We start from the raw sequence: 25,769 nt of genomic DNA, 5'->3' as shown, positions 1-25,769 counted from the left end.
GTCGTGGGTGGATTGGAATCTGCGGCCAATGAAACAACAAAGAGTCACACAGCTGTACAGGTACGGGGTGGGTGGGTTCTTAATAAATATTATTACTTCTACCACAAGGGAAGGCACGTGCCACTTGTGGGCGCCCCGGTCTCTGAGACTCCACGGGGGGGAGGGAGGGGGGGTGTTTTTGTGTGTGAATGTGTACCCACGTGTTGTTGAGGTGGATTCATTAAAATTAGCGACGAGACTTTAGTTCTCTCCGCGTCCAGAGAAAGTTACGGGCTCGTCCGGCGAGGCGAGACTTCTTGTCCAAGAGAGAGAGAGAGTTCAAGTTCAAGTTCATTTATTAGGTATAGCCCTGTGAGCCATTCGGCTCTTGAATCGGGTGCAACCGCAACAAACAAAAAAACATGAACAAAAAACATCTTAAAGTGAATATGTGACTATGTGCAAACAGAAAATCCAAGAAAAGACAGCAAAATATTGCAGAAAAAAACACCGTTACACACCAACGCTGTGTGCAAAAATCCCAGTGGGATGCAAGTCAAACAACCAACAACAACCACAAGACAACTTAGATGAAGGCCATCAGTCTAACTCTGTACGCGGCACACCGCGAGACGCCGAGAGCCGCGGGCGAGCGAAGAGAGACGCGCAGAGAGAGACAGAGACGCGCAGAGAGTGACAGAACTGACGGACAAGACTCAGAGACACGGAGAGAGACGTAGAGAGAGAGAGGGGGGCGGGGGGCTGTATGTAAGTGGGGGGCCCCATGGGAGTAGTGGGTTCCACCCGCGTCCCGGCTCGTGGAGCGAGTCGCCATGGAGCCCACGCCGAGTGGATATTCATTGAGGGGGTGCCACCATATTTCTGATCCCGACGCTGAACAAAATACAAGGGGGGGGGGGCGGATGGGGAGGGGGATCGGGGGAAGGGGGAGTTGCCCACCCCCCCCAACTCACTCCAGCCCCACTCTGTCCACATCCCCATGCTGCCCCGCATGGCAATCCACGGCGCTCGCGACACAAACACCCACGGAATCACAAACATTCCATACGAAGACAAAGATCCCCCCCACCACCCTTCACCCGCCTCCCCGTCTCGCCTATGCAGGGTGGCGTGACCAGTGCTGTTAGCGAGCACCTATTAGGGCCGGTGCATGAGAGGCTGCTGTGACCGACAGCCACTCGCGGCCGCATTTGTCTCCCCAGTGTCAGTCGACCAAAGGGGAGACCCAGAATTGGTTGAGATGATTTGTCGCCGATGGTTTAGACGGTGAGCAGGACACGAACCCGGGCCGTCCGGTTCGTAGCGCAAGTGCGCTAACCACTACGTCACCCCTCCCCATTAATACACATCGCATCCATTCACACACACGCGCACACACGCACACGCGCGCACACGCGCAATCACATTCATAAACACGCACACACTGGACAATCACACGCACGCGAGCCAAACACACACACACACGTGCATGCAGACACACACGCGACTCACATTCACAAACAAGCGCGCGTACGCACGCACATTAACACGCGTTCATCAAGACACTCACACACTGTCAATCACACACACACTCAGTCTCACAGAGGCCGTTGTTAGCGAGCACCTATTAAGGCCGGCACGATACACAAGGGGGCTGGGTGGACAGCACCATGCCCGGCCACCTTTGTCTCCCCAGCGGCGATGTTTACACATTGCGACCGGTCCTCATTTGAGGTCCAGGACCTGTTTCAGATAATCGTCACTGGTTATGATCATGAGCGGGAATCCAACTCGGGTCGCCAGGTTTTGCAGCGCAGTGCGCTAACCACTGCGCCACCGCTCTGACACAACTCACACACAACTCACACGCACAGCACACGCGCGCACAGCCGACTCGCACACTCACAATAACACCGCACACCGCCCCGCCCCGCCGCTTATAAACGCGAAGCGCTCCACTTGCAACCTTCATCAGTGAGCAGCGAGCGAGCGAGAGCGGAGAGGAGTGAGCGGAGGGAGAGCGGAGTGAGGCACTGGAGATCAGAGGAGGATGCAACGCTCCTGTCGGTCTCACGGGCGCATGTAAGAGTCTCACACTCACTCACACACACTCACACACTCACTCTTACACACTCACTCACACACACACTCACTCTTACACACTCACTCATTCACTCACTCACACACTCACTCACTCACACACTCACTCACTCACACACTCACACACTCATACACTCACTCACACACTCACTCACACACTCACTCACATACTCACTCTCACACTCACTCACACACACTCACTCACTCAGACTCCCTCACTCACTCACTCTAACTCACTCACACACTCACTCACACACTCACACACTCACTCTCACACTCACTCACACACTCACACACTCACTTACATACTCATATACTCTCAAACTCACTCAAACACTCACTCACACACTCACTCTCACACTCACACACTCACACACTCACTCTCACACTCACTCACTCACACTCACTCACACTCACTCACTCACACTCCCTCATTCACTCACTCTCACTCACTCTCACTCACTCACTCACTCACACTCACTCACACACTCACTCACACACTCACACACTCACTCACTCTCACACTCACTCACTCTCACACTCACTCACTCTCACTCACTCACTCACACACTCTCACACTCCCTCACTCACTCACTCACACACTCACTCTCACACTCATACACTCACTTACTCACACACTCACTCACACACTCAAACACTCACTCACACTCACTCACACACTCACTCACACACTCACTCACACACTCTCACTCACTCACACACTCACACACTCTCACTCACACTCCCTCACTCACTCACACACTCACTCTCACACTCACTCACTCTCACTCACTCACTCACACTCCCTCACTCACACTCACTTACTAACACACTCACTCACACACTCACACTCACTCACACACACTCACTCACTCACCCTCTCTCACTGACTCACACACTCACTCACTCACTCTCACTCACACTCCCTCACTCACACTCCCTCACTCACACACGCACTCACTCACTCACTTACTCTCACTCTCACTCACTCTCACTCACTCATACACTCACTTACTCACTCAAACACTCACTCACACACTCACTCTCACATTCACTCACTCACACACTCACTCACACTCTCACTCACTCACATACTCACTCACACACACTCACACTCACTCTATCACACACTCACTCACACTCACTTCCCTCTCACTCACTCATCACACTCCCTCACTCACACTCACTCACACATTCACTCTCACTCACTCACACTCGCTCACTCACTGACACACTCACTCACTGACACACTCACTCACTCTCACTCACTCACACACTCACTCACTCACACACTCACTCAAACACTCACTCACACACTCACTCTCACACTCACTCACTCACACACACACTCACTCACACTATCACTCACTCACACACACTCAGACTCACTCTATCACACACTCACTCCTTCTCACACTCACTCCCTCTCACTCACTCATCACACTCCATCACTAACACTCACTCACACACCCACTCTCACTCACTCACACTCACTCACTCTCACACTCACTCACTCTCACACTCACTCCCTCTCACTCACTCATCACACTCCCTCACTCACACTCACTCACTCACACTCACTCACACACTCCCTGTGTTCTCTGCTCACAGTGAGTAGCTCACCCACCCCACTCCACCCACTGCCGACCTATAGAATGTGATTGTTGTTGGTGTTGTCATTGTTGCTGCTGCTGCTGGGGCTGCCGTGCACCATTGTGATTCAACTTCCCACGGACACCAGACGTCCGGTATTAAAGACAAACTTCTAACACGGGTACACCGATATTCTTCCACATGGCACATGGAGAAGGGCCGTTGCCCGAAACGTCACCGATTATATATGTGCTATTTTAAAGCCACAGCATTGTTGACGATTGTGTTGAGTTTGTTGTTGTTGTTGTTGCTAAGTATGCTCGTGCACTCAACTCCTTGCCCCGTGGTGTGGGGCTGCTGTTGTATTTTTTGCTCGTTACTTTTCAACGTTTGATGGATACATGAGCCGGTGCGCGTACAACGCACCGTGCGTAGACGGTGATGCATGACGCCCGCGTGTGCACACGTGTGCACACACGTGTGCCTGTGCGTGTGTTTACGTCCGGCTAGAAACCCGCTTTCTGTGTCGAGCCACTGCTGGATGACGAATGTCTATCCCCACGCCCGCGCAGGGCTGTGCGGGTTACGTGAGCAAACTTCACGGAGCTTCGCGGCGTCAGTGCGGGTGGGGGTGATGGGAAGATAATACAGAGATGCGGGGCAGAGGTGATCATGTCTTGTCGGGGTTTAATTAGCTCGGAACGATCATTATTGGGGGGGGGGGGGTTAAGTTGAGCCGGTGTTTGTGAACACCACATTGAACTATTAAGTTATTTATCAATGTATATATTTTTTTATTTTACGTATTTTTTTCCATGAACTCCCGTTGACCTACCTGGGGCCCTACGCTTTTCTTCAGGCTCGGGGTTTGCTTATTCCCAAAGCGCGCGCCGCTGATGATGCGCACGCTGCTGCTGCTGCTGCCACCCAGATGCCTCGAACCGCGTGGCCGCCCGGTCACGTGGCGCGCGCCTCTTTCATTGTGACCAGCGTCACGTGACTCTCCCCTGCAGAGCTGGCGCAAGGGAGCAGCGGAGTCGAGACGACGCTGACGGACAGGTGGCAGCGGCACCGTGGGCGACCAGGGCGGGGAAGTATGGTCAAGCAGCCTGAAGGTGCGTGCGCGTTGCCCTCAGAGCGCACCTGGCCTGGCACAGGGGCCGTGGTGACGTCGCCGTCAATTCGTGTCGAATGGCCGGGTGTTGGTATTGGTGGTGTGCACGTGTCTGTGTGTGTTTCGGCAGTCGGTGTGGGGAGCGGTGGTGTAGCGGGTAGGGCGATGCGCTACGAACCCGGCCACCCGTGTTGGATTCCCGCTCACGGTCACCAACAACCGGTGATGATTATCTGAACCGGTCCTGGGCCTCGTCTAGGTCGACACAGCCTCAAAAGAGTACCTGGTGCGATGTGTAAACGTCGCCGTGTACCGTGGCAGCCTTCATAGGTGCTTGCTTAAAAAAACTATTGCCACAACAGTCTGTTAAGGCTACACAGGGGATCTTTATATTTTGGAGTGGTGGTGCTGGCCCGTTGGGTGCGTGGGGGGGGGGCGAGGTATTTTTTAGGAGCCCCCCCCGTTCAATTCGTAAACTCCGCGTGAGCACGGCTGACGGGAACCTGTAAGAAAAACGTCGATGAGTCGATGACATGGCAGAAGCGGTGTAGCGAGATGACACGTAGGCAGGCAACCTAGACGTGGGCAACATCGATTGGCATGTTGTTTTATTGTCTCAAGGAGGGGCCCCCCTTGAGCTACGTGGGCGCCTAAAGCTTTGGCTTTGCTCACCGCTCGGCGCCCCCCCCCCCTCTCTGCGTACGCGCGCGTCCCACTCGAGCGGCCTCGCGCGGCGCGTGTCTTCACGCCCGCACGGAGCGCGTCACCCGCTCGCGTCTCCGCATACTTGGCCGATGTCTCCTCTCCGATAGTGCTGGGAGTGACCGTGCAGCAAGCAGTCACATCTTAAGCCGAGTGATCTTATCGCCATCATCGCCGCCACCGTCGTCATCATCGCCACCATCGGCAGCTCAGATCAATCCACGCGCTGCTGCGACGTTTTATCGGGGCGATTTCAACAGCGCAGAATTCTTATATGACCTTGATTGCGATGTTGCCGTTGTCATCGTGAGCCGTGGCTGTGTGAACATTGTGGCCAGACTTGTTTGGGAGCAAAAAGAGTCTTGTTCTTGTACAATAATAACAAAGACAAAGCTTCCCCCTCCCCTTGACAGACTGTTAGGGCAAGTGCTGTAAGCAAGCACCTATGAAGGCCGGCACGGCACACGAGAGGGTGGGGTAACCACCACCACGCTCGGCCGCCTTTGTTTCCCTAGTGCTGATGTTTTTACACACCGCACCATGGACTCGTTTAAGGCTGAGTCGACCTAGGGGAGGCCCGGGATCGGTTCAAATATTCGCTACTTTTATTGGTCGTGAGCGGTAATCGATCTCGGGGCTCTGGGTTCCTAGCGCAGTGCACTAACCACGACGCCACCGCTCTCCACAACAACAACAACAATAATACAAACACACACAACGGTACAGCGGTTGCGTAATTGCAGAAAACTAAACACTTCTCCTATGCACGCTCCAGATCAATATAGAGTTTTAGTCCGTTCACGTCTGTTTTGAACGTCAAACATGCCAACTTCTGGATTTGATTCCAATTCACTGATTCCACTACGTAACACAATTTTTGTTCCAGGGTACTAAGTGTATTTTTTTATTTCTAATGCCTAAAAAGTATAGAAAATGGCTATTATTCCCCACAAACGTTGCTTTCGTGCTAATTGAAGGTGCAACAAACTAAAAACAAAAAGCAGCTGTAAAGAAATTAGTTTAAAATGTATGATCCAATAACGACGACTTACGCTTTTTTGTTTCAAACTGTGGACTGGCTTAATCAAATGTGACTCTGAGCGATGTCTAAAGTAAAATGCGTTACTTTGTTTGCTTTGGTCTGCAGCTCCTTCAGCTCTTGAAGAACCGTTGCCCGATCTTCGCTGCGAGAGTGTCGCCCCTTGAACGTCCAAGCTGCACTTTCCGCTCGGCCGGCCTGCAGCGTCGCTCGGCCGTCGTCGTCTGCCTCGCTCAGCGGCCCAGCTGTTTGGCACCCCCCTTTCTTTTTTGTCGCCGACCTTCTTGCCGAGAGCCGACGGCCTCGCCTTCCGGAGGGATTTCCGCGCGTGGCCCCACGCGGTCCCTCGGCGGGTCACGTTCGCCGCGGCCGTTCTGAAGCGTCCGAACGTTTGGCGAACCTCTCCCGTGTGCGCTCGGGCACATTTCTCCGCGGCGAATCGGCAGGAGATAAACCGACGGGCGAGGACACCGACAGAACCAAGTCGGGCTCCCCAGAAGCGTGACCTGGCTGGCCTGCGGAGTACAAATGATGCTCCTGTAGGCATCGGTTGAGCCATCTGGGCCATGCGCTCTGCCGCCCTCCTGGTTCTCTGTCTGCTGATGGCTGAGTGGGACGCGCCTCGGGCCGAGCGGTGCCTTCTGGGCGAGGGAGGCAACGGGCCGGACGAGGACGGATCGCCGCCCCGTCGTGCACCAGTCCGTCCTCGTGCGGGCGCCACGCTTCCACGACTCCGGTGCGAGCGCGCGCCTGCACGTGCGCGCGTTCGGCCGCGAGATGACGCTTCGTCTGCGCCGTGAGACGGACTTCCTGGCGCCGGGCTTCCGCGTGGAGACGGCTCCTGGTCGACCCGGCGATCGGCCCAGGCTGCGGCTCCGAGGCGCGGAGCGCTGGCTGACAAGGTGCTTCTACTCCGGGGCGGTGGTGGCGACGCGGCCCGGGAACGGGAGTTACTCTTCGTCGCCTTCCCCTGAAGCGCGCGACGCCTCCTCTCGGAAGGATTACCTCTCGTTGGCACGGGATTACGTTTCTCGTTGGTTCGACTACCTCTTGCCCGGCTCGCCATCCACCGACTCTGCTTCGTCCGACGAACGGGACCGCTTTGATCCGCCGCCGCCGCCGCCCTCTTCTTCTGCCGCGCTCAGCCTGTGCGGAGGGATGCTGGGCGCGTTCCGCGTCGGGGACGAGGATTTCACCATCAAGCCACGGTACCGCCTCGCCGGCAGGAGGACGCGCCGACGGCGGAGCGACGCGGCGTGGCCGGCCGCCAGCCGGACCGAGCGCGAACACGTGGTGACGCGCGTCGTCGCCGGCGGCGCCGCCGCGGGGAAGCCATCCGCCGGCCGTCGCGCGCGACGCTCGGCGCCCGGCCGGAACGGCCCCAAGGACGAGGGCGGCGACGGGGAGGGCGTGAACTGGGCCGAGGTGCGCACGCGCCGCCTGGACGCGCTGCTCGTGTGCGACGCGGGGGTGGCGCGAGCGCACCGCGGCGACGCGCACGAGGTGGCGCACTATGTGCTGGCGCTGGCGCACGCGGCCCGCGCGCTCCTGGCCCACGCCACCACCCGCCAGCGCGTGCACCTCGCCGTCTCGCGCGTCCTCGTGCTGGAGGAGGGCGACGAGTTCCGCGGCCGCGGCGGGGAGGAGGCGGCGGTGCCGCCGCGGAGTCGCGGGGGGGGGTCGTCGTCCCCGCGGCCCGAGGAAGCCGAAGGAGGCCACATCGAAGTCGCCGCAGGTCGCGAGAAGGAAGCCGCGGGTCACTGGGAGGTCGCGAGAACTCGTAAGGGAGTCATTGGAAGTCACGTGGCGGACGATCGCTCGCCGAGAGGCGGCAAGGTCGCTCCTGCGAGACCCGGTCTGCCGGTGGACCGCGGAATGACCGTGAAGGGAAAAACCTCGGGTGATCTTGCCATGGACAGGAGGTTGCCGACTGGTGGCACCCTGAGCGACCACAAGAAACCTCGAGTGGTCAGTGCGGCTGCTGGAGACAGCAGCCATCGGGGAGTTGAGCACGTGGCAGAGAGTGATAGGTTGGCACGTGCCAGTTTGGGTGGCGATCCATCTGATGGATACGCGAAGGCGAGCAGTGAGCAGGACGGCAAGGTCCAATCGAGGGGTAGAAGTTTGGCAGATGGTGCGACTGTGCTCGGTGAAAGGGGCTCACTGCACAGGAACGGCCCACACACAGACGGGAGCTCAGAGACCACTCGGGGCTCACGTGGCACAGGATATGTTGAGGACTCGCCCACAAATGGACGGCTGTTCAATAGCAAAGCAGCAATGGGGGGGAACTCGTCTCCAGACGTTCAGGCGTGGCTACATTACAAGCACGCGCAACGGACTCCGGCCACCGCGAGGGCGAACTTGGAAGGAGACGGCGTGCGGCACAGAAATGCGTCGAGCGAATCTCCCAGGGACGGGGGACAACCGGTGACAGCCACGAGCGACAACTCTACAGTGGGAAGTAAAGGGGCGAACAAATATTTAGCGAACGGTAATTCACGCGGTACATCTCCAACGGTGGTAAAATTGGCAAAGCGTAATGAAACTGGCGGCGTGTCAATGGAGAGTTTTAAAACTGAGGGCAACTTTCCAATCAAGGGTAAGTCATCACTAGATGGTAAATCATCATTAGATGGTTTATCAGATGGTAATCCATCAACAGATAGTATCTCAGATGGTATTTCTTCAATAGATGGTAAATTGCTATTGCTTAGTAAATCTGAAGATAAATCAATGGATATAAAAGGCTATGGCCAACCACCAGTGAATAGTAGCGTGTCAGTTCACAGTAAACCTTCGGCGAGTGGCGAAGTAAACGGCACCTCTGCAGCAGGCAGCAAATCGGATGATTTGCCCTCCGTACTGATAGCTGGGAAATTGTTAATTCACGAGCAATCAAATGAAAAGTCAGTAGATAGCAAATCTGCAATGGGTGGTAAATCTGAGTGTAAATCACACGCGAAGGGACATTTGGAAGACACACAACAAAAAGATGGAACATTTGGTAGCACTATCACCACGGCATGGTAAATCAGATGTTAAATCCCAAAAAGAGGGTGATCTATGGGTTAAGACGGACCAGGAACTGCCAAAAGATGGAAATGTACATGGACAACTGCTATTTGGTGGACAAACCTTACAATAAATCTCAACTGGGCGATAACTCCGAAGGTAAACCTATTGCCGATTTGTCACTGGACGGTAAAGAGTGAAGGTGAACCAGGGTGTTTGTCACTGCTGGGCAAGACATCAAATTGTGAGTTGCGAGTGGGCGCCAAATCGGTCGCTGGGCCGCGTCCCGACAGTGAAGCAGGCGGCAAATCCGACGGTGAATCGAGCACAAAACTGTCGGCTTTGCTCAAAGCAGATGGTAAATTTGACAATAAATCAACTGGCACGTCAGACGGAAAGCCACAGCCTTTGTTGAAATTTGCCGGCAAAACAGATGGTAAAGCAGATGGAAAGTTGGAGGGTAAACCACCGCCTGTTGGTAAATCGGATGGTAAAATCAATGGCAGACTGTCAGCTAATTGTAAAGCAGATGGGAATTCAGAGTGCAGATCGGACAGTAAAATTCCACCTTCAATTGTACCGGATAAGCAAGTGCATGGCCAAGCGGAGAGTAAGCCTCCACCTAAGGGTGAGCCAGGTGTTAAAACCGGCGGTAAAGTAATAAATAAGTGGCCACTGTTTGGTACGTTTGACAGTAAATCTGATCGTAAATTGAATGAAAATTCAGAGGGTAAAATAGACGCTGAATTTGATAGGGTACCAATCATTAAATCTTACAACAGATCTGAAAACAGTAAATCTGTTCATACATTAGACAGCAAATCAGATGGTAAATCTGATGATAAATCAGGCAGTAAATTAGATGACAAATCAGCTGGCAAATCCGAGAGTAAACCGGAAGGTAAAGTAGCAGCTAAATCAGACGTGAAACTTGAAGACAAATCACAGACTAAAGCGGACGATAATGTCAACAGTAGACCACTTCTTGATAAATCAGCCGGTAAAACAGAGCGTAAATTAAACAGTACACTCACACCGTTTGGTTCGTCTGCCGGTATAGTGCACAACAACTCGGGAAGCGCTAAATCCGATGATAGCAAAGCGGACGATAAATCGGGCAGTAAAGTTGCCTCCAAGCCAGACCACGAACCGCATGGTAAACCGGACGGCAACGCTCCTGCTGATAAATCTTCCGGCAGAACCGAGCGCAGAGTGACGAGCACAGCGACTCCGTCCGTCAAATCGGACCGTAAATCCGAATCGCACGACAAACCGCACGGCGGCAAATCTGGCGACGGAAAACCGGGCGAGAAGCACGACGGGGCCAATGGAACGTCCCCCCACGCCGGCAGGGGCCGGAGCGAGCCGGCGGCCAACGACACGGGGGGCCGCGTGGCCCCCGCGCCGCTGGCGGCGGCCCCCGCGGTGCCCGCGACACGCGGCGACGCCGCCGCCATGCTCAGGAGCTTCTGCGCGTGGCAGAGGCGCGAGATGCGAGGCGGCGCCGTTCCCACGCACCACGTGGCCGTGCTGCTCACGCGACAGGTACAGGTACACAGGGCGTCGGACAACACCTGGCAGATGGACATTGTGACATGCAGACACACGACGGACAGACGCGTGATGGGCATGTGGCACGATGGACTGACACGTGACACGGCGAACCGACACGTGACGGAAATGTGACAATGGACAGACACGTGACACGGTATACCGACACGAGACGGACACGTGGCATGTTGGACGGACATGTGACATGCAGACACGTGATGGACACGTGATGGACAGGTGTGGGGCAGACAATGATAACCAGCTATGAGCCAATGAGACCAGGCGTGGGGATGGGAGCCAATGAGACCAGGCGTGGGGATGGGAGCCAATGAGACCAGGCGTGGGGATGGGAGCCAATGAGACCAGGCGAGGGGATGGCTTTCATCCAGCAGTGGATTGACCAAAAGCAGGCTCCGTATGTGTACGTCTTTGACAATCTCACAATGCCTCCTGCCAATCCATCTCACGAGTCGATTTAAAGCTTGAGCAGCTTTTAATTTTTGCGCCAGCCACTCTTGCGTTGTTCGTTCTTGCAGAGGGGGGGGGGCCTCGGCAGTTGCGAACTCGAGTGCCACGCGATGTCGACACCCCCCCCCCCTCACCCCACCGTGTGTGCCGCTGTGCAGGAGCTCTGCGGGGCGCACAGTTGCCACACGCTGGGCATGGCGGACGTGGGCACCGTGTGCGACCCCCAGCGCAGCTGCGCACTCATCCGGGACCACGGCATGACGGCCGCCTACACGATGGCGCACGAGATCGGTGCGTGTCCGCTCGCGCCCAACGTGTTGTGTGTGCGTGTGTCTGCGTGTGTGTATGTGGCTTGAACTTCTTTGGCACCGTACGTAGCCCACCGTGCATGGAATATACGAGGGGGTGGGTGGTCGACACCAACGCCAGCCCAGCCGCCTTTGTCTCCCCCGGGGGCGATGTGTACACGTCGCACCAGGTACTCATTTGAGGCCGAGTCGCCCGACGGGAGGCGCAGGACAGAATCAGAGAATCGTCACCGGCGTTGGTGGCCGTGAGCGGGAATCGAACTCGGGTCGCTGGGTTCCCGCGAGCAGCGCGCTAACCGCAGCGCCACCGCTCACCCGCACCACACCGCGCACACACACGGAGTCCCAGAGACGCACGGGAGCATTCCCAGGTGCCAGTGAAGGTTCCACAGCCGGTGAAGGTTCCACAGCCGGTGAAGGTTCCACAGCCGGTGAAGGTTCCACAGCCGGTGAAGGTTCCACAGCCGGTCAAGGTTCCACAGCCGGTGAAGGTTCCACATCCGTCATCGCATAGCCCACGTCCGCTCGGTGGACGACCGGTCCCCTTCCTGTGCGCCGCCTCCTCCGCCCGCCCAGGGCTCTGGAATTCACTCCCCCCCCTCCCCTCCCAGATATTCAGTCCGCACTGAGCAGTCCCTCGGCTCATTCAATTCCCGCCATCTGTTCTTAAAGACCTTTTGGAATTCCTATTCATTATATATATCTCGACCAATTTGGTTTTTATTTTGTTTGGTGGGGTGTTCTTATCACGAGCCTCCGTGCTTTTATGAGGTTTTTAATGGGGATGTTTTTTTTCGTTTATAAAAAGTATTTTAGTTTTTTGCTCTGTGCAGCACTGGAACGTTGCTTTACGAGTGTGAATTGTTATTATGATCACACACCCACTTGTGTGCCCTGGAATATTGTATTCGGCTGGGTAGAGGAGACCAAAATAGGCCAACTTTGACATTAAAATACAGCGGGAAAAAAGTGCGTCTCATAATCCAGAGAAATGGATTATTAGGATGGCATTCATCTTCAGAGCAAAGAGCCAGAGGGCAACAGAGGCCCACTGACTTTTCGCTTGGAGATCACACGACACACTGTGGGTCCTCGAGGAAACTGGGACATTTTAAGAACGTTGATAAATTATCATTTGGGAATTCATATAAAAGTACAAAGTTTCTATTGGTGGCATCGAGTATTGAATACAAACTTAAGAAGTCAAAAATATTCATATGCATTGATTAAAATTAAATTACATAAGGCTCTACGGACAGTACAAATGCAATAGAACGAACCAAGATTTGTTTTTATTACTTCCAGCATCAAATCGTAACCTCATATTGCAACGATCGATCTCGTGGTGACGAGCCACTCCTCACCCGACGATGACCACTGCTGCTGCTCACTGCGTGTGCCCAGGGCACATCCTGGGCCTCCCGCATGACGAGTCGAAGGCCTGCAGCGAGATCCTCAAGGGGACAAACCACGCACAGCCGCCTCCCCAGGGCACCAGGTGAGCTCGAAACAAGCCTCACCAGGACACCAGGTGAGGTCTTAACAGGTCTCACCAGGGCACCAGGTGAGGTCTTAGCAGGCCTCACCAGGGCACCAGGTGAGGTCTTAGCAGGTCTCACCAGGGCACCAGGTGAGGTCTTAGCAGGCCTCACCAGGGCACCAGGTGAGACCTTAACAGGTCTCACCAGGGCACCAGGTGAGCTCGAAACAAGCCTCACCAGGACACCAGGTGAGGTCTTAACAGGTCTCACCAGGACACCAGGTGAGCTTTAAACAAACCTCCCCAGGACACAAGGTGAGGTCTCAACAGGTCTCACCAGGGCACCAGGTGAGCTTTAAACAAACCTCCCCAGGACACCAGGTGAGGTCTTAGCAGACCTCACCAGGACACCAGGTGAGGTCTTAACAGGCCTCACCAGGACACCAGGTGAGGTCTTAGCAGGTCTCACCAGGGCACCAGGTGAGGTCTTAGCAGGCCTCACCAGGGCACCAGGTGAGCTTTAAACAGACCTCCCCAGGGCACCAGGTGAGGTCTTAACAGGCCTCACCAGGGCACCAGGTGAGGTCTTAACAGGCCTCACCAGGGCACCAGGTGAGGTCTAAACAGACCTCACCAGGGCACCAGGTGAGGTCTTAACAGGCATCGCCAAGATACCAAGTGAGCTCTAAACAGGCCTCGCCAGGCCATCAGCAATCTTTTACTTCTTGCGTTTGCTATCAAAGCTGTCCATCCAAGTCACTGAACCACTTCATCCTGTTCACTCGGCCTTCCCACTCATTGTGAGGGACTCTCCTCAACAATGTGGATGGATGGCTGTCTGCTGGACAGCTCTGCACTCACGTGTAGTAGCGGTAGTAGGGGTGGCACACAGACCGGGATGGTGCCGAGACACTCAAAGCCACAAAGCAGTCTGTTGAGCCTGGTCCAAGAGAGTCTGGATCTCTGGTGCCCATGCCCACGTGTGACTGATGGGTAGAGGAGGTGAAACGCAGACAATGGCAATGATTTGCACAATTCCTTGGCAAGCCCTGCACTATTCCATCCCCACGCGTTTTTGAGTGGGAAACGATTTAAACTTTGGATATGTTTACTGACCTTTGAAGCTTACATCGTTTTGCTAAATACATGCGGTTCTGTTTTAACCGTGTAAAAATAAAATGAATTCACATTTTAGTCCACCAGCCTTATGAGCCTTCTGGACCAATGTTTTTCTAGCAGCACTAGTTTTAAGCGGGCAAACTCCAGACCACTGTTGACACTTCCAAGCGTTAGGAGCAGAAAGACTTTGTGAGTCCTGCGGGGATTCGCACACGCAGCTTGCGCAGCTGCGTGTGCGACAGCCACCGGGGATCGGGATTAGGCGCTGGGTATGTTGCTTTGACGCTGCTGGCAGGGCTACAATGGCGCGTGGCAGGTCCCAGACGTCGGGCCGGCCACACGTTGGGCTGCAGTGTCCATAAAGGTCGCCGTCGTAATCCTTAGTTTACCGGAGACTAATAAAACGCGCCCAGGGGCGCGACTATGGGGTATGTGGCAGCGTTTTGTAACACGAAGGGGCCCGGTTGGCCACAAGTGGGCCCCGAATCAACAGATAAACGCGTAAAATATGTCAAGATAATGTCTCAAAAAATATTCATAAAGCTTTTTTCTTGCAGTCTATCAGGGACGAAGCCCGATTAACGCATCATATCAATAGAACAGCATACAGTTGCGGGATCCCACCCCCTTTGAGGAAATCCTAGATCAATGGGGCCGGCATGAAAGCAAGACGCACGATAACTTCCTTGTGATCATTATGAATACTGTCACTGGGAGAGTGTCTTCCTCTAAACCCAATACACTGTGCAACTAACATGATATAATGACAGCCGACATATTATTGTGTACGGGTTATTAACATCCGCAGCTATTTCAGTAAAAGTGAGTCGGGAGAAACGAGGGGTGTACACAGTCGTATCTTGCCTAGCCCGCCCGTTGAAGTCGGTGAATTGTGCCCCTGGTCACGGGTGTAATCCTTAACTTAACCGGAGACTAATAAAAACTTCCCCACGGGCATGGGCGTGCTTCCTGCTTCATCGAGAAAAACTCATGGTTTTGAAAACAAAACAAATCATTATTATTGAGCTCTGGCTCCGCGCCTCCCGAGTTTTCGGTCGAACGTTGCGTCCGTGTCGCGATGCGTGGCGCGTCATGAACCGCGTCTGCTGTTATTATTATTCATATTTGGCGATTACCGGTTGGCAGCGGTGCACGAGGATAAATAAAAAAAACTCAGCACATGCACTCTGTTGCTTTTCGAAACCCGAGCTTCTCCCTTGCGAGAGACCATTAGTCTCCACGAACTCTCAGAAGGCAATAAACAAATTGACATGCTCGTTTGAGTTGAAAGTAAAAAAAAAATCCACTCGGATTTTTACTCCAGCTAAAGTGAAAAAACTCTGGGGAGATTTAAGTTAAGGCGATTAACGCATCTGGCCACTCGTTCCTCCCGCTCAGGCTGCAGCCGGTGCTCTACACCGTAGAGTAAACAACACCGGCCAGCCATTGGCTCGAAAAGGGTTTATTGGTACGACCCAAGGTGGTAAAATACTGACCATGATTTTATTGCAGCATTGTATCTCTAGATTATAAATATGCACGACAGCAAGATCACTGTAGTAGCTTTTTACGAGATTCTATAAAAAACAAACTTAAGGCTGCCTGCCACAGGAAGTGTAATTGGGAATTTAATTGTGGAAAACAAAACCAAAAACTTACGGTGATATGAAACATCTGCGGAATAGGAAAATTAAGAGGTAGCGTGTTCATAAAACAGACGGAATGCACATTAAGCTTCTGCCCATGATGGACCACTGCCCATGGTAAATTCGAGGAGCATTTACCCCCTATGGTGGTCCCGACCAAGCCCGTTGGCTCGTGGGGCTAAATGTGGGGGATCCAGGTCTGGACGTCGAGACCGCCGGTACCCCACGCCGCGCCAACTGCGCGCCGAGCGGCCGCGCGGCAGATGGGGCCCAATGTTTTATTCATACTCGGCCTCGTGCTCCAACCAAAACAGTCACTGAGTGGAAATTCGCACGAGCTTTAATACTGATGTGCATTCCGCGAATAAAAGCACTTTACTAGATCCCCACTCGTGATTAATTGCGGCTTACTACTTAGCGAAGAGATTAAAGCACTCTTGCCACAATTTATTACGCGAGATTTGATTTTTTTTAAAGTTCCGTGAAGTGACGGAGAAAGCGAGCAATGAAAGCAACGAGTGGCCGTGGTGAAGCCATAACTCTCCCGTCATATCCTCCACGTAATCCCCATGATTGGGAACTCGCGCCCTGAACTTTCGAGCGTTTCACTCGCCATGTTAGGAGCTCTCGGCGTGGCTTCTCACAACCGCTCATTGACGGCACGCACGGACACACGCACGGACACGCACGCACAGACAAAGATCCCCCGTGTAGCCTTAACAGACTGTAGGGGCAAGTGCTGTTAGCGAGCACCTATGAAGGCCGACACGGCACAAGAGGGGGTGGGTGGCCAACACCACGCCCGGCCGCCTTTGTCTCCCCAGTGGCGATGTTTACACATCGCACCAGCTACTCATTTAAGGCTGAGTCGACCTAGGGGAGGCCCAGGACCGGTTCCAATAATGGTCTATGTTGTTGACCATGAGCAGGTATCGATCACGGGTCGCCGGGTTCGTTCACCGCTACACTACCCCTCGATATACAGTTCAGTGTCTCACTAAAATGTCAAAGCAATAAGGCTTCATTGAGTTTGCGTGTCATCGTCATTCTCCTTTTTCCTTCGTACGGCTGATGTAGATGCAGATCAACAACTACAATTTGACACTCGCGTGGAGTAGCGGAGTGCATCGCTGCGGTGTCTCATCCGTATTTGTGGATCGGACGTTGCGTCATTACAAGTCATCAAGAGGTCTTTGTTGCCTTGCTCGTCGACCAGTGGGTTACCGGTATTTTGTCTCAATGTCCCCCTCGTCCCCCAGCGGACGTCCCCGCGCTCACATCATGTCGGCCACGCTGGCGCACGTGGACCCAGCGCGGCCCTGGTCTCCGTGCAGCGCGGCGCTGCTCGACGACATCTTCCACTCGGGGGGAGGTGGGCAGAGAGAGAGAGAGAGAGCGAGGAGTGTGTAGTGTGTGTGGAGGCGTCGGTGTGTTGGGGGTGGTGTTGGGGAAGCAATCGCAGCCATAGCAGGGGCCGAGCAGGTGACAGTCCAGCCTGGCAAGCGACTGGGTAGCAAAAGAGGATGAGAGGCTTGATGATGAGAATCTGCCGTGTAACAAATCCAATTAACTCAAACCTTGACTTAAAACTTTCGTGACTCCAGGAATTCATATTCTTGGTTCTTTCGGTAAAGTCACGTAGATATAAAATTAAAGTAAAATACAAATAAAATGAAAAATAAATGAAAGCAAAATGAAAGCAAAAAAACCCACGACGTTTCGATCGCAACACAAGCGGTCTTCATCAGGCGCTTGTGTTGCGATCGAAACGTCGTGGGTTTTTCGCTTTCATTTAAAAAAGTAAAAAATCTTATTTTATTTTTTATTTTCTATCTACGTGACTTTACCGAAAGAACCAAGAATATCAACTCGAACCTCTCACTATCTACTCCATTGTGTTGCTTTCTCTCCAGCTATCTCATGCACTCTCATTCTTCCTCGACTTTCACCACTCTGTTACCCTCTACCAATGATGTGTACCTACCTTCCTCCCTCACCTCCCTCCCTCTCTCATTGCCTCTTTCTCTCTCTCTCTGTCACTCACCCGTCTTCCATCCCCCCCGCCCTCAATGCGTTAATCATCATCCCTCGTCTCTCTCTCTCTCTCTGCCCGCACCCCTCCCGCTCCTCCCACAGCCGACTGCCTTCTCTCTGCCCCCGCGGCTCTGCCACTCTCGGCCGGCCACCCCGCGGACCCGACGCCCTTTTCCCCCGGGGCGCGCTATCCCGCGAGCGTGCAGTGCCGCCTGGCGTTCGGCCCCGGCGCCCGCGTGTGCGCCCACACGGCTCCGTGCGCCAAGCTGTGGTGCGCGGTGCCGGGCGCCACGCTCGAGTCCGGGACCGGCGGCGCCCGGCACCGCGGCAAGGTGTGCGTCACGCGTCACCTTCCCTGGGCGCAGGGGACGGCGTGCGGGCACGGGCGGTGGTGCTCGCACGGCGTCTGCACTTCGGCGGAGCAGCGCGCCTCGGTGAGCGAGCGTGTGCAGCGAGGGAGCGAGCGAGCGTGTGAGTGAGTGGGGAAGCGGGTGAGTGAGAGTGTTCACCGGATTTATTGGCGAGCGATGTGCGTGGTGTTGTGAGCTACGTGAGGATTGTGGAGTTTTCCGCCACAGACTCAGAGCACCGCCAGTCGATTACGGACGCTCACACACGCTCGCCTGAGACAGTGAGAGACCCAAGCTGAACACGAGAGTGCTGTAAGCGTATACCGTCTGTTCTCCTATAACGAGTGTTTTCATGAAGCGAATTGGATATAACGCCATCGAGTGAACAGAACTACGTCGCAACGCGAGTAGGAATAAGCAGTCGTACGGCTGCCTCGGCATAGCATCGCACAGGGCGGGATGCTGCTGGATACTTCTAGATGCTACCCACGTGCCCTCAAGTCTTTGTTCAGCCTGTGTGCGCATCTCGCGTGTTATCGCGGGACCGTGTTTTCCCCTAAATCATACATTATTTATTCCAACGCGATTTTTTTTGTGTCGTGGACTGCACGCCCTGTCCCCCGCCCAGGATGTGGACGGAGGCTGGAGCGGATGGGGCCCGTGGGGTCCCTGCTCGCGCTCTTGCGGCGGCGGGGCCCAGGTGTCTCCGCGCGCGTGTGACTCCCCGGCTCCGCGTGGCCACGGCGCCTACTGCAGCGGTGCGCGTGTGCGCTATCGCTCGTGCCACGCTCGGGCCTGCCAGCTCGCCACAGGTGCCGGGGCCACAGCCACAGACTCCAATCAGCAAGATTGGCCACGTTTAAGTAACATCTTTGTAAACGTGACAAGCTCGTCGGGTGGTGGAGGGTTAATAACTTCAGGACTTTGGCATTAAACTACCGCCACGTGCTTAGTTTTTGTGTCTTTAGCACAGTTGGCTACATACAGTGTGAAAGAAGTTCAACAAACATACACACATTAATACCTCAGCGGGGTTTATCTGGTAAAAAAAAAATTATTAGCATTTTTTAAGTTATTTGTTTTTTTATACTTTTCACTCCTATCGTGTTTTTGTATTGTTGTAGCCATTTTACCTGGCCCCCTACTGGACATCTGCGAAAAAGAGCTTTATAGCTCATCGGATTCCTCCAGTATAAATATTCAGATTCTGACATACGTGGCCCAAATCCAAAATACAAATGCGGATCGTTAGCACCGGCTACAGACTGCCACCCACGTGTCAACGATAACACCACCGTCTCCCTCCGGCTCCTACCCCCCTCGCGCGCTCATCATCGCACCCCCACGGTCTCCCACCACCACCACCACCCCCCCCGGCCAGGCCTGTCATTCAGGGAGGAGCAGTGCGCGCAGCACAACAGCGCGGGTGCCAAGGGCGCGCCGGAACCGCCGGGCCCGCCGGGCGCGCACGCTGCGGCGGCGGGCGCCGCGCGGGCATCGCGCCCCGTGCTCTGGGTGCCCAAGGTGTCCGGCGTGGCGCTGGCCGACCGCTGCAAGCTGCTCTGCCGTGCCAACGGCACCGCCTACTATTACATGTTTGCGCGCAGGGTGAGCACGCGCGGACGCACGCCTCTACTGCCACTCGCCTGGCTCCATTCCCCCACAAACCGCCGCCGTCGCCGAGCTCCTGCTCCCCGCAGCTCGGATGAGCACGCTTGGCTACGTGCGGTGCGGACGAAGTTCGAGACAGAGATCTCCCCGTGTAGCCTTTAACAGACTGTTGGGGCAAGTGCTGTTCGTGAGCACCTACAAAGAAGTTCAACTTATGGGCATACGTATGTCTCCTCTCACCTCCCTCACTCGAGCGATCGGCCTCCGAACCTCAGGCTTTGATAGCGAAATTTAAAAATCCTAAAGAGCTGCCGACTGTCACTTATAAAAAGACAGATTCCCCCGTATAGCCTTCAACAGCCCGGCACAGCAACAAAAGTTGAAATTTGCGTCACAACGGTTGTGCCATGCGCGGCGCACTTTAAGGCAGGGTAGAGTAGTGGTTGAAGGAGGCTATGGCACTATGCCACGTGTCTGTGGTTATTTGGGAAGAGTGGCTGGCTGATGGGCTCGTCTTCACTTCCCCAGCACCCTTCCCCTGCTCCCCCGTCTCCGGTCACAGAGCCAATGCCTGAAGCTGCCGGGCAGCTTCGTTCACGAGCCTTCCCCACGCAAGGCCGTTCCAAACACCTGCAGCAGCGGCAGCAGGAGCCGGCGAGCCAAATCCACCGCGCTCTGTGTTTTTGGCTCTGAGGAATTTCACCTCTTCTCTAGCCCATACCACAACCTATTTGGCACCCCCTCCGTCCTGGACAACAGAAGCTGCTTGGCTCTGCCGTAGCTGAGCATGCGTGGCCCAGAAGCCCTGGCAAGCGAGCACTTGGCGAATGAGAAGAAGCCTCCCCATTGAGCATATCGAATTTCACGAGGTTAGCCACTGTGCACGTGCTTAAAGCGATTCTGACTGGAAGCACTGAGCTCGTGACTTCCCCGAGGTTTGGCCATGATGCAACAGCACCTGCAGTAGTAGCAGTAGCAGCCACCATTCACCACTGCCAGTGACTTTGCCGCGGTTAATTGCACTCTGACACCACTTGGAGTGGCAAAAACTTGCTGGCACGAGGTTATGGATCAGTCGCAGGTGTTATGGGTTAACTGGCCACAGATACAACACCTGTCCTTCTTACTGTGATTAAATGTTTGTTACAGCAGCAGCTGTTATTGACCGGTAATCGGCGGCAGTGATGTCACCAGGACGCCCTCCACCGTCGCCTCGCTGGTATAACCACGCGACGCTCTGCTTATTGGTGTGAACTTTTCCTGCTGTTCGTCCTTATTTGGTAGCTGCTACCAGTAGCTCAGTGGCACCGTTCCCACAACTTCTTCCCACAGGTTGACCTTGACACCGCTGGTACCAGCCAGTGGCAAATCAACTCGGCTCCGAGTTCTCCGGACTGTATCACAGGGGCCTGTCCATCCTGTGCCACGGCCGCGCATAGATAATGGCCAATTTAGAAGCCAAACAACCGTGCGAGCAAGCCATATTTTGGAAAGGTTTTTCTGCCAAGTACGTACGTACATACGTACATATTGACCTTCTTTCGCACCGTACGTAGCCAACCGTGCCAATCAAGCAAATACATAGCGTCGCTTAGATTTTGGAACGTGCGGACGGACATCATAATGATCACGACGCCTCCCGGCTGCGCCCGCGTCTTTATTGTTGTTGTTGCTCCCCCTCCCAGGTGGTGGACGGCACGGCGTGCGGAGCGGAGCCGGGCGGCGGGGTGTGCGTGGAGGGGCAGTGCGTGCCCACGGGCTGCGATGGCACCCTGGGCTCGCGCGCCGCGCGCGACCGCTGCGGGGTGTGCCGCGGGGACGGCTCCTCGTGCACGATCGTCAGCGGCGTGTTCACCCGGCCAAAGTGCGCGTCCCACTCGCGTCGTCACGCGCCCGTTGCTTGCCGAGCCGCGCTTATTCCGTACCATGCCATGCACCTAGAAGACAAAATTCTCACCCCCCCGTACAGCCTAAACAGACTGTTGGGGCAAGTGGCTGTTAGCGAGCAGCGCCTATGAAGGCCGGCGCGGTACACGAGAGGGTCGGGAGGCAAAACACCACGCCCGGCCGCCTTTGTCTCCCCAGTGGTCATGTTTTACACACTGCACCAGGTACTCATTTGGGAGATGCCCATGACTGGTTCAGATAATCGTTGCTGGTGTTGGCCGCGAGCAGGAATAGAACTCGGGTCGCCTGGGTTTATAGCGCAGCGTAGCGCTAATCGCTACCCTACCGCTACCCCACGCACATCGCTCACCGTACCACGCACATCGCTCACCGTACCACGCACATCGCTCACCGTACCACGCACATCGCTCACCGTACCACGTACATCGCTCACCGTACCACGTACATCGCTCACCGTAGCACGTACATCGCTCACCGTAGCACGTACATCGCTCACCGTACCACGCACATCGCTCACCGTACCACGCACATCGCTCACCGTACCACGCACATCGCTCACCGTACCACGTACATCGCTCACCGTACCACGCACATCGCTCACCGTACCACGCACATCGCTCACCGTACCACGTACATCGCTCACCGTACCACGCACATCGCTCACCGTACCACGCACATCGCTCACCGTACCACGCACATCGCTCACCGTACCACGCACATCGCTCACCGTACCACGCACATCGCTCACCGTACCACGCACATCGCTCACCGTACCACGCACATCGCTCACCGTACCACGTACATCGCTCACCGTACCACGCACATCGCTCACCGTACCACGCACATCGCTCACCGTACCACGCACATCGCTCACCGTACCACGTACATCGCTCACCGTACCACGCACATCGCTCACCGTACCACGCACATCGCTCACCGTACCACGTACATCGTTTACAAACCCATGCACGTGATAATATGTCTCGCTTGTAGTCTTGTTCACTCCAATGACATAAATGTAACATTTTGATATGGGTGCTTTTAATCAATCAATCAATTATTATGCATAAAATACATTTTATGGGACATTAGTTAAAAAATATAGCTTCGACAATAAATAGGCTTATTGCATGAGTCATGGTTGTAACATTGCGCAACGCCTATAAACGTGTGCCCCCAACCCTTATGTTCACACAAACACATCGCGATTGTCATGGGAATGAAGTTACATATTACCCTGAGCAGGTTATACCTGTGTCTCACCTAAAAAACCAACACTTTTTATAGACATAAGTAATGATTCTAAGTCACTATGGAGAATATAAATGACAAAACACATAAGCAGACAACAGGTCTGTCTCCTTTATAAAGCTGTGTCTTCACATAAAAACAAATAAATTACACAACTCTTTAGCCCCACGACTCTCGAGGAGTGATTGATTCTGATTTAGCTTTAGCCAAGTTTCCAGTCCAGTGCAGTCAACAATGATTGCCAAAAAAGTGATCGTATTAAATTACTCTTTAACGCAATGTATCCTGCTACACATAATGCAATGCGAGGCCCTGCAGCTTCTGCTGAGAACATTTCTTCCCCTTTCAACCGATAGCGAAATTGGCCCATGTGACTGTTGACAAACTAACCTCACCAATTTTTACATTTTCAGGCGTTTCGGCTACAACCACGTGATCACCATCCCGGCCGGTTCGGCGCGGATTCACGTGACGCAAATGTCGTCGCCTCCATCGCCATCGGCACCGTCCACGTCGTCCCCCGACACCGCGTACCTGGCGGTGCGTGGGGCGGACGGACGCTACCTTCTCAACGGGCAGCTCGTCGTGACGCCGGGCAGCCGAGACATCCGCCTGCTGCCCGCTGCTGCTGCCCAGCGGACGGACAGCGCGGGCCGGAGCAGACGCGGAGCGGCGGGCGCGGGCCCAGCAAGAGAGAGCGTGATGCTGTACAGCGGCGCGTTCTCCAATCCCGAGACGCTGAGGGCGCTGCTGCCGATTCCCGAGGCCCTGTCGCTGGAGGTCCTGTGTGCGGGCAGCGGGGGCAAGAGCAAGCTGCCCCCCGTGTGGCTCAAATACTCGTACGCTGCGCGCAGGACTGGGCAGACAGACACGGCCAGAGGGCAGCAGCAGAAAGTCAATAACCAGCAGGGAGAGAGTAAAGGGCGTGAGGAGAGAGGAGGCATGGTGCAGCAAGACGGAGGAAACCAGAAGGGGCAAGAAAGACACATTAATGCGCAGCAGGGAAAAGACCGAGTGCAGCAGGAAAAACATGATCAAAAGCAGCCGGGAGAAAATATCAAGAGGCAGAAGGGGAAGAGTAAGGGTCCACATTCTCAGAGGCCGCAGGATAAAGTGGTGGCTCGGAGTTCCAAAAGTGGAGACCAACTTGACGGGCAACACAGGCCGGGCGTGCAACTCAAGCCCGTCGGTAGAGAGGCTCACGTTGACTCCAGATCGGAGGGGCGGCAGTTGAAAGGACATAAAAGTGCATCGCAGCAGGTCAAAGGTCGACAAGGGAACGGTAACTGGAAAACACATCCCACCAAAAGCCAACATAAAGGGAGCGTGGTGTCCTCAAAAGGACAACTGAATAAAGGTCAGCAAGGGAAAGGTCAAGAAGACGGCAGACAACATCTCAGCACGGGGGAGAGGAGCAAAGCATGATCACGATAATAAAGGTGTGAACGAAGTTGGTGTAGATGATGGTGAATATAAGTGAATGATGTAAAGATGATAACATCCATGATCCAGACGACAAGGTAACTCAGATGGTGGTGGTGATGATGGGTAGCAGGATGATGAAGTTGACAATCACGAGGTGTGTGGTCGTGATGTCAACATTGAAAGTGATTTACTGTGAAATTGTCAATTCGACTGCAATGTAGGCTTCATGCCAGAAACTTTAAAAAAACAGTATCTTTTAATTGCTCATTTCACTGTGGATACATTTTGCACTGGGCATAAGGTTCCGTTTCCTATTTGATGCAGTAACTTCCGCATGGCATCATTCCAAAAATCTGTGATGTACTGTACAATGAACATTAAATATCCTCGTATGTCATCACACGTTTGAGAATTACCAATGAAAACGTTGAGCATTGATAACTATCCTTGCATATCCAAATTAAACATAGCTATTCGTACCTACATATCTTTGGGTATCCAGGTTTTCCTTGGAAAAGTTATTGTATCTCAGGATCTCCCTGATTTAATAAAGTACTGTGTATCTAATTGAACCGACGTGCATTGTTGTCACTTTTCCATATATCTAACTTCCTTGTGGCATTCGGTCACAGCTACTGCCGCTGACTTCAGAAGATCTGGGCTCCCACGTTTGTATCTACGTTCAACTTATTTCACACCGTACGTAGCCAACCGTGCTAATTGGAGGTGCGGAGAGAGTACAACAAGGCATGTTCAGTGGCCTTCAGCCAGTGGTGGAATATAGTAGTAGGTTTTTACCCTTTTAAACTGGTACAAAACTGACACCTTTATTCAAAAACCACAACACAAGTCAAAAAAGCAAACAAAAAGAAGCAACTCTGATAATGATAATAATATGCATTGTCCTTGAAGTTGATTGGTCCACACCCGAGATGGCTTTCTTTAGAGCCTAGTCCCCATTGGTGTTGGACCAGATGACACCAGAAGGCGTACAACTCAAACACAGTGCAATATCAGAGTATTGAGAGCTCGGGGTAAGCATTTACACTATGACATCTAAAAGGGTAAAAACCTAC

The 25,769-nt window shown here is 54.1% G+C and overlaps 1 protein-coding gene across 2 annotated transcripts; it reads left to right on the top strand.

The window, feature by feature from the left end:
• Window positions 1-1,797: 1,797 nt before the first annotated feature.
• On the top strand, window positions 1,798-25,265 carry LOC133347499 (A disintegrin and metalloproteinase with thrombospondin motifs 4-like). 2 transcript variants are annotated; one of them, XM_061559798.1, is made up of 9 exons: window positions 9,574-11,087; window positions 11,720-11,852; window positions 13,274-13,367; window positions 17,374-17,486; window positions 18,251-18,582; window positions 19,127-19,310; window positions 19,880-20,106; window positions 21,795-21,973; window positions 23,682-25,265. In XM_061559798.1, the coding sequence occupies exons 1-9, from the start codon at window positions 10,998-11,000 to the stop codon at window positions 24,691-24,693; spliced, it is 2,364 nt and encodes a 787-aa protein (XP_061415782.1). In that variant the 5' UTR covers window positions 9,574-10,997; the 3' UTR covers window positions 24,694-25,265. The 2 variants fall into 2 exon arrangements, 1 of the variants encoding a protein (XP_061415782.1); XR_009755724.1 differs by lacking the exons at window positions 13,274-13,367; window positions 17,374-17,486; window positions 18,251-18,582; ... (2 more) ...; window positions 21,795-21,973; window positions 23,682-25,265 and adding exons at window positions 1,798-2,061; window positions 4,686-4,787 and having other exon boundaries at window positions 6,636-11,087.
• Window positions 25,266-25,769: the final 504 nt, after the last annotated feature.

This window comes from Lethenteron reissneri, chromosome 26, assembly GCF_015708825.2.
Source record: "Lethenteron reissneri isolate LAM-NWPU_2019-01 chromosome 26, ASM1570882v1, whole genome shotgun sequence".
Taxonomy (NCBI): Eukaryota; Metazoa; Chordata; class Hyperoartia; order Petromyzontiformes; family Petromyzontidae; genus Lethenteron; species Lethenteron reissneri.
The sequence above is the reverse complement of the archived record's forward strand: the minus strand, read 5'-3'. Positions and strand labels throughout refer to the sequence as shown.

Coding starts and splice junctions, on each gene's coding strand:
- LOC133347499 (XM_061559798.1), top strand. CDS start 10,998: ATGCTCAGGAGCTTCTGCGCGTGGCAGAGGCGCGAGATGCGAGGCGGC. Junction 17,487..18,250: donor CATCTTCCACTCGGGGGGAG/GTGGGCAGAGAG, acceptor CTCCTCCCACAG/CCGACTGCCTTCTCTCTGCC. Junction 18,583..19,126: donor CGGCGGAGCAGCGCGCCTCG/GTGAGCGAGCGT, acceptor TCCCCCGCCCAG/GATGTGGACGGAGGCTGGAG.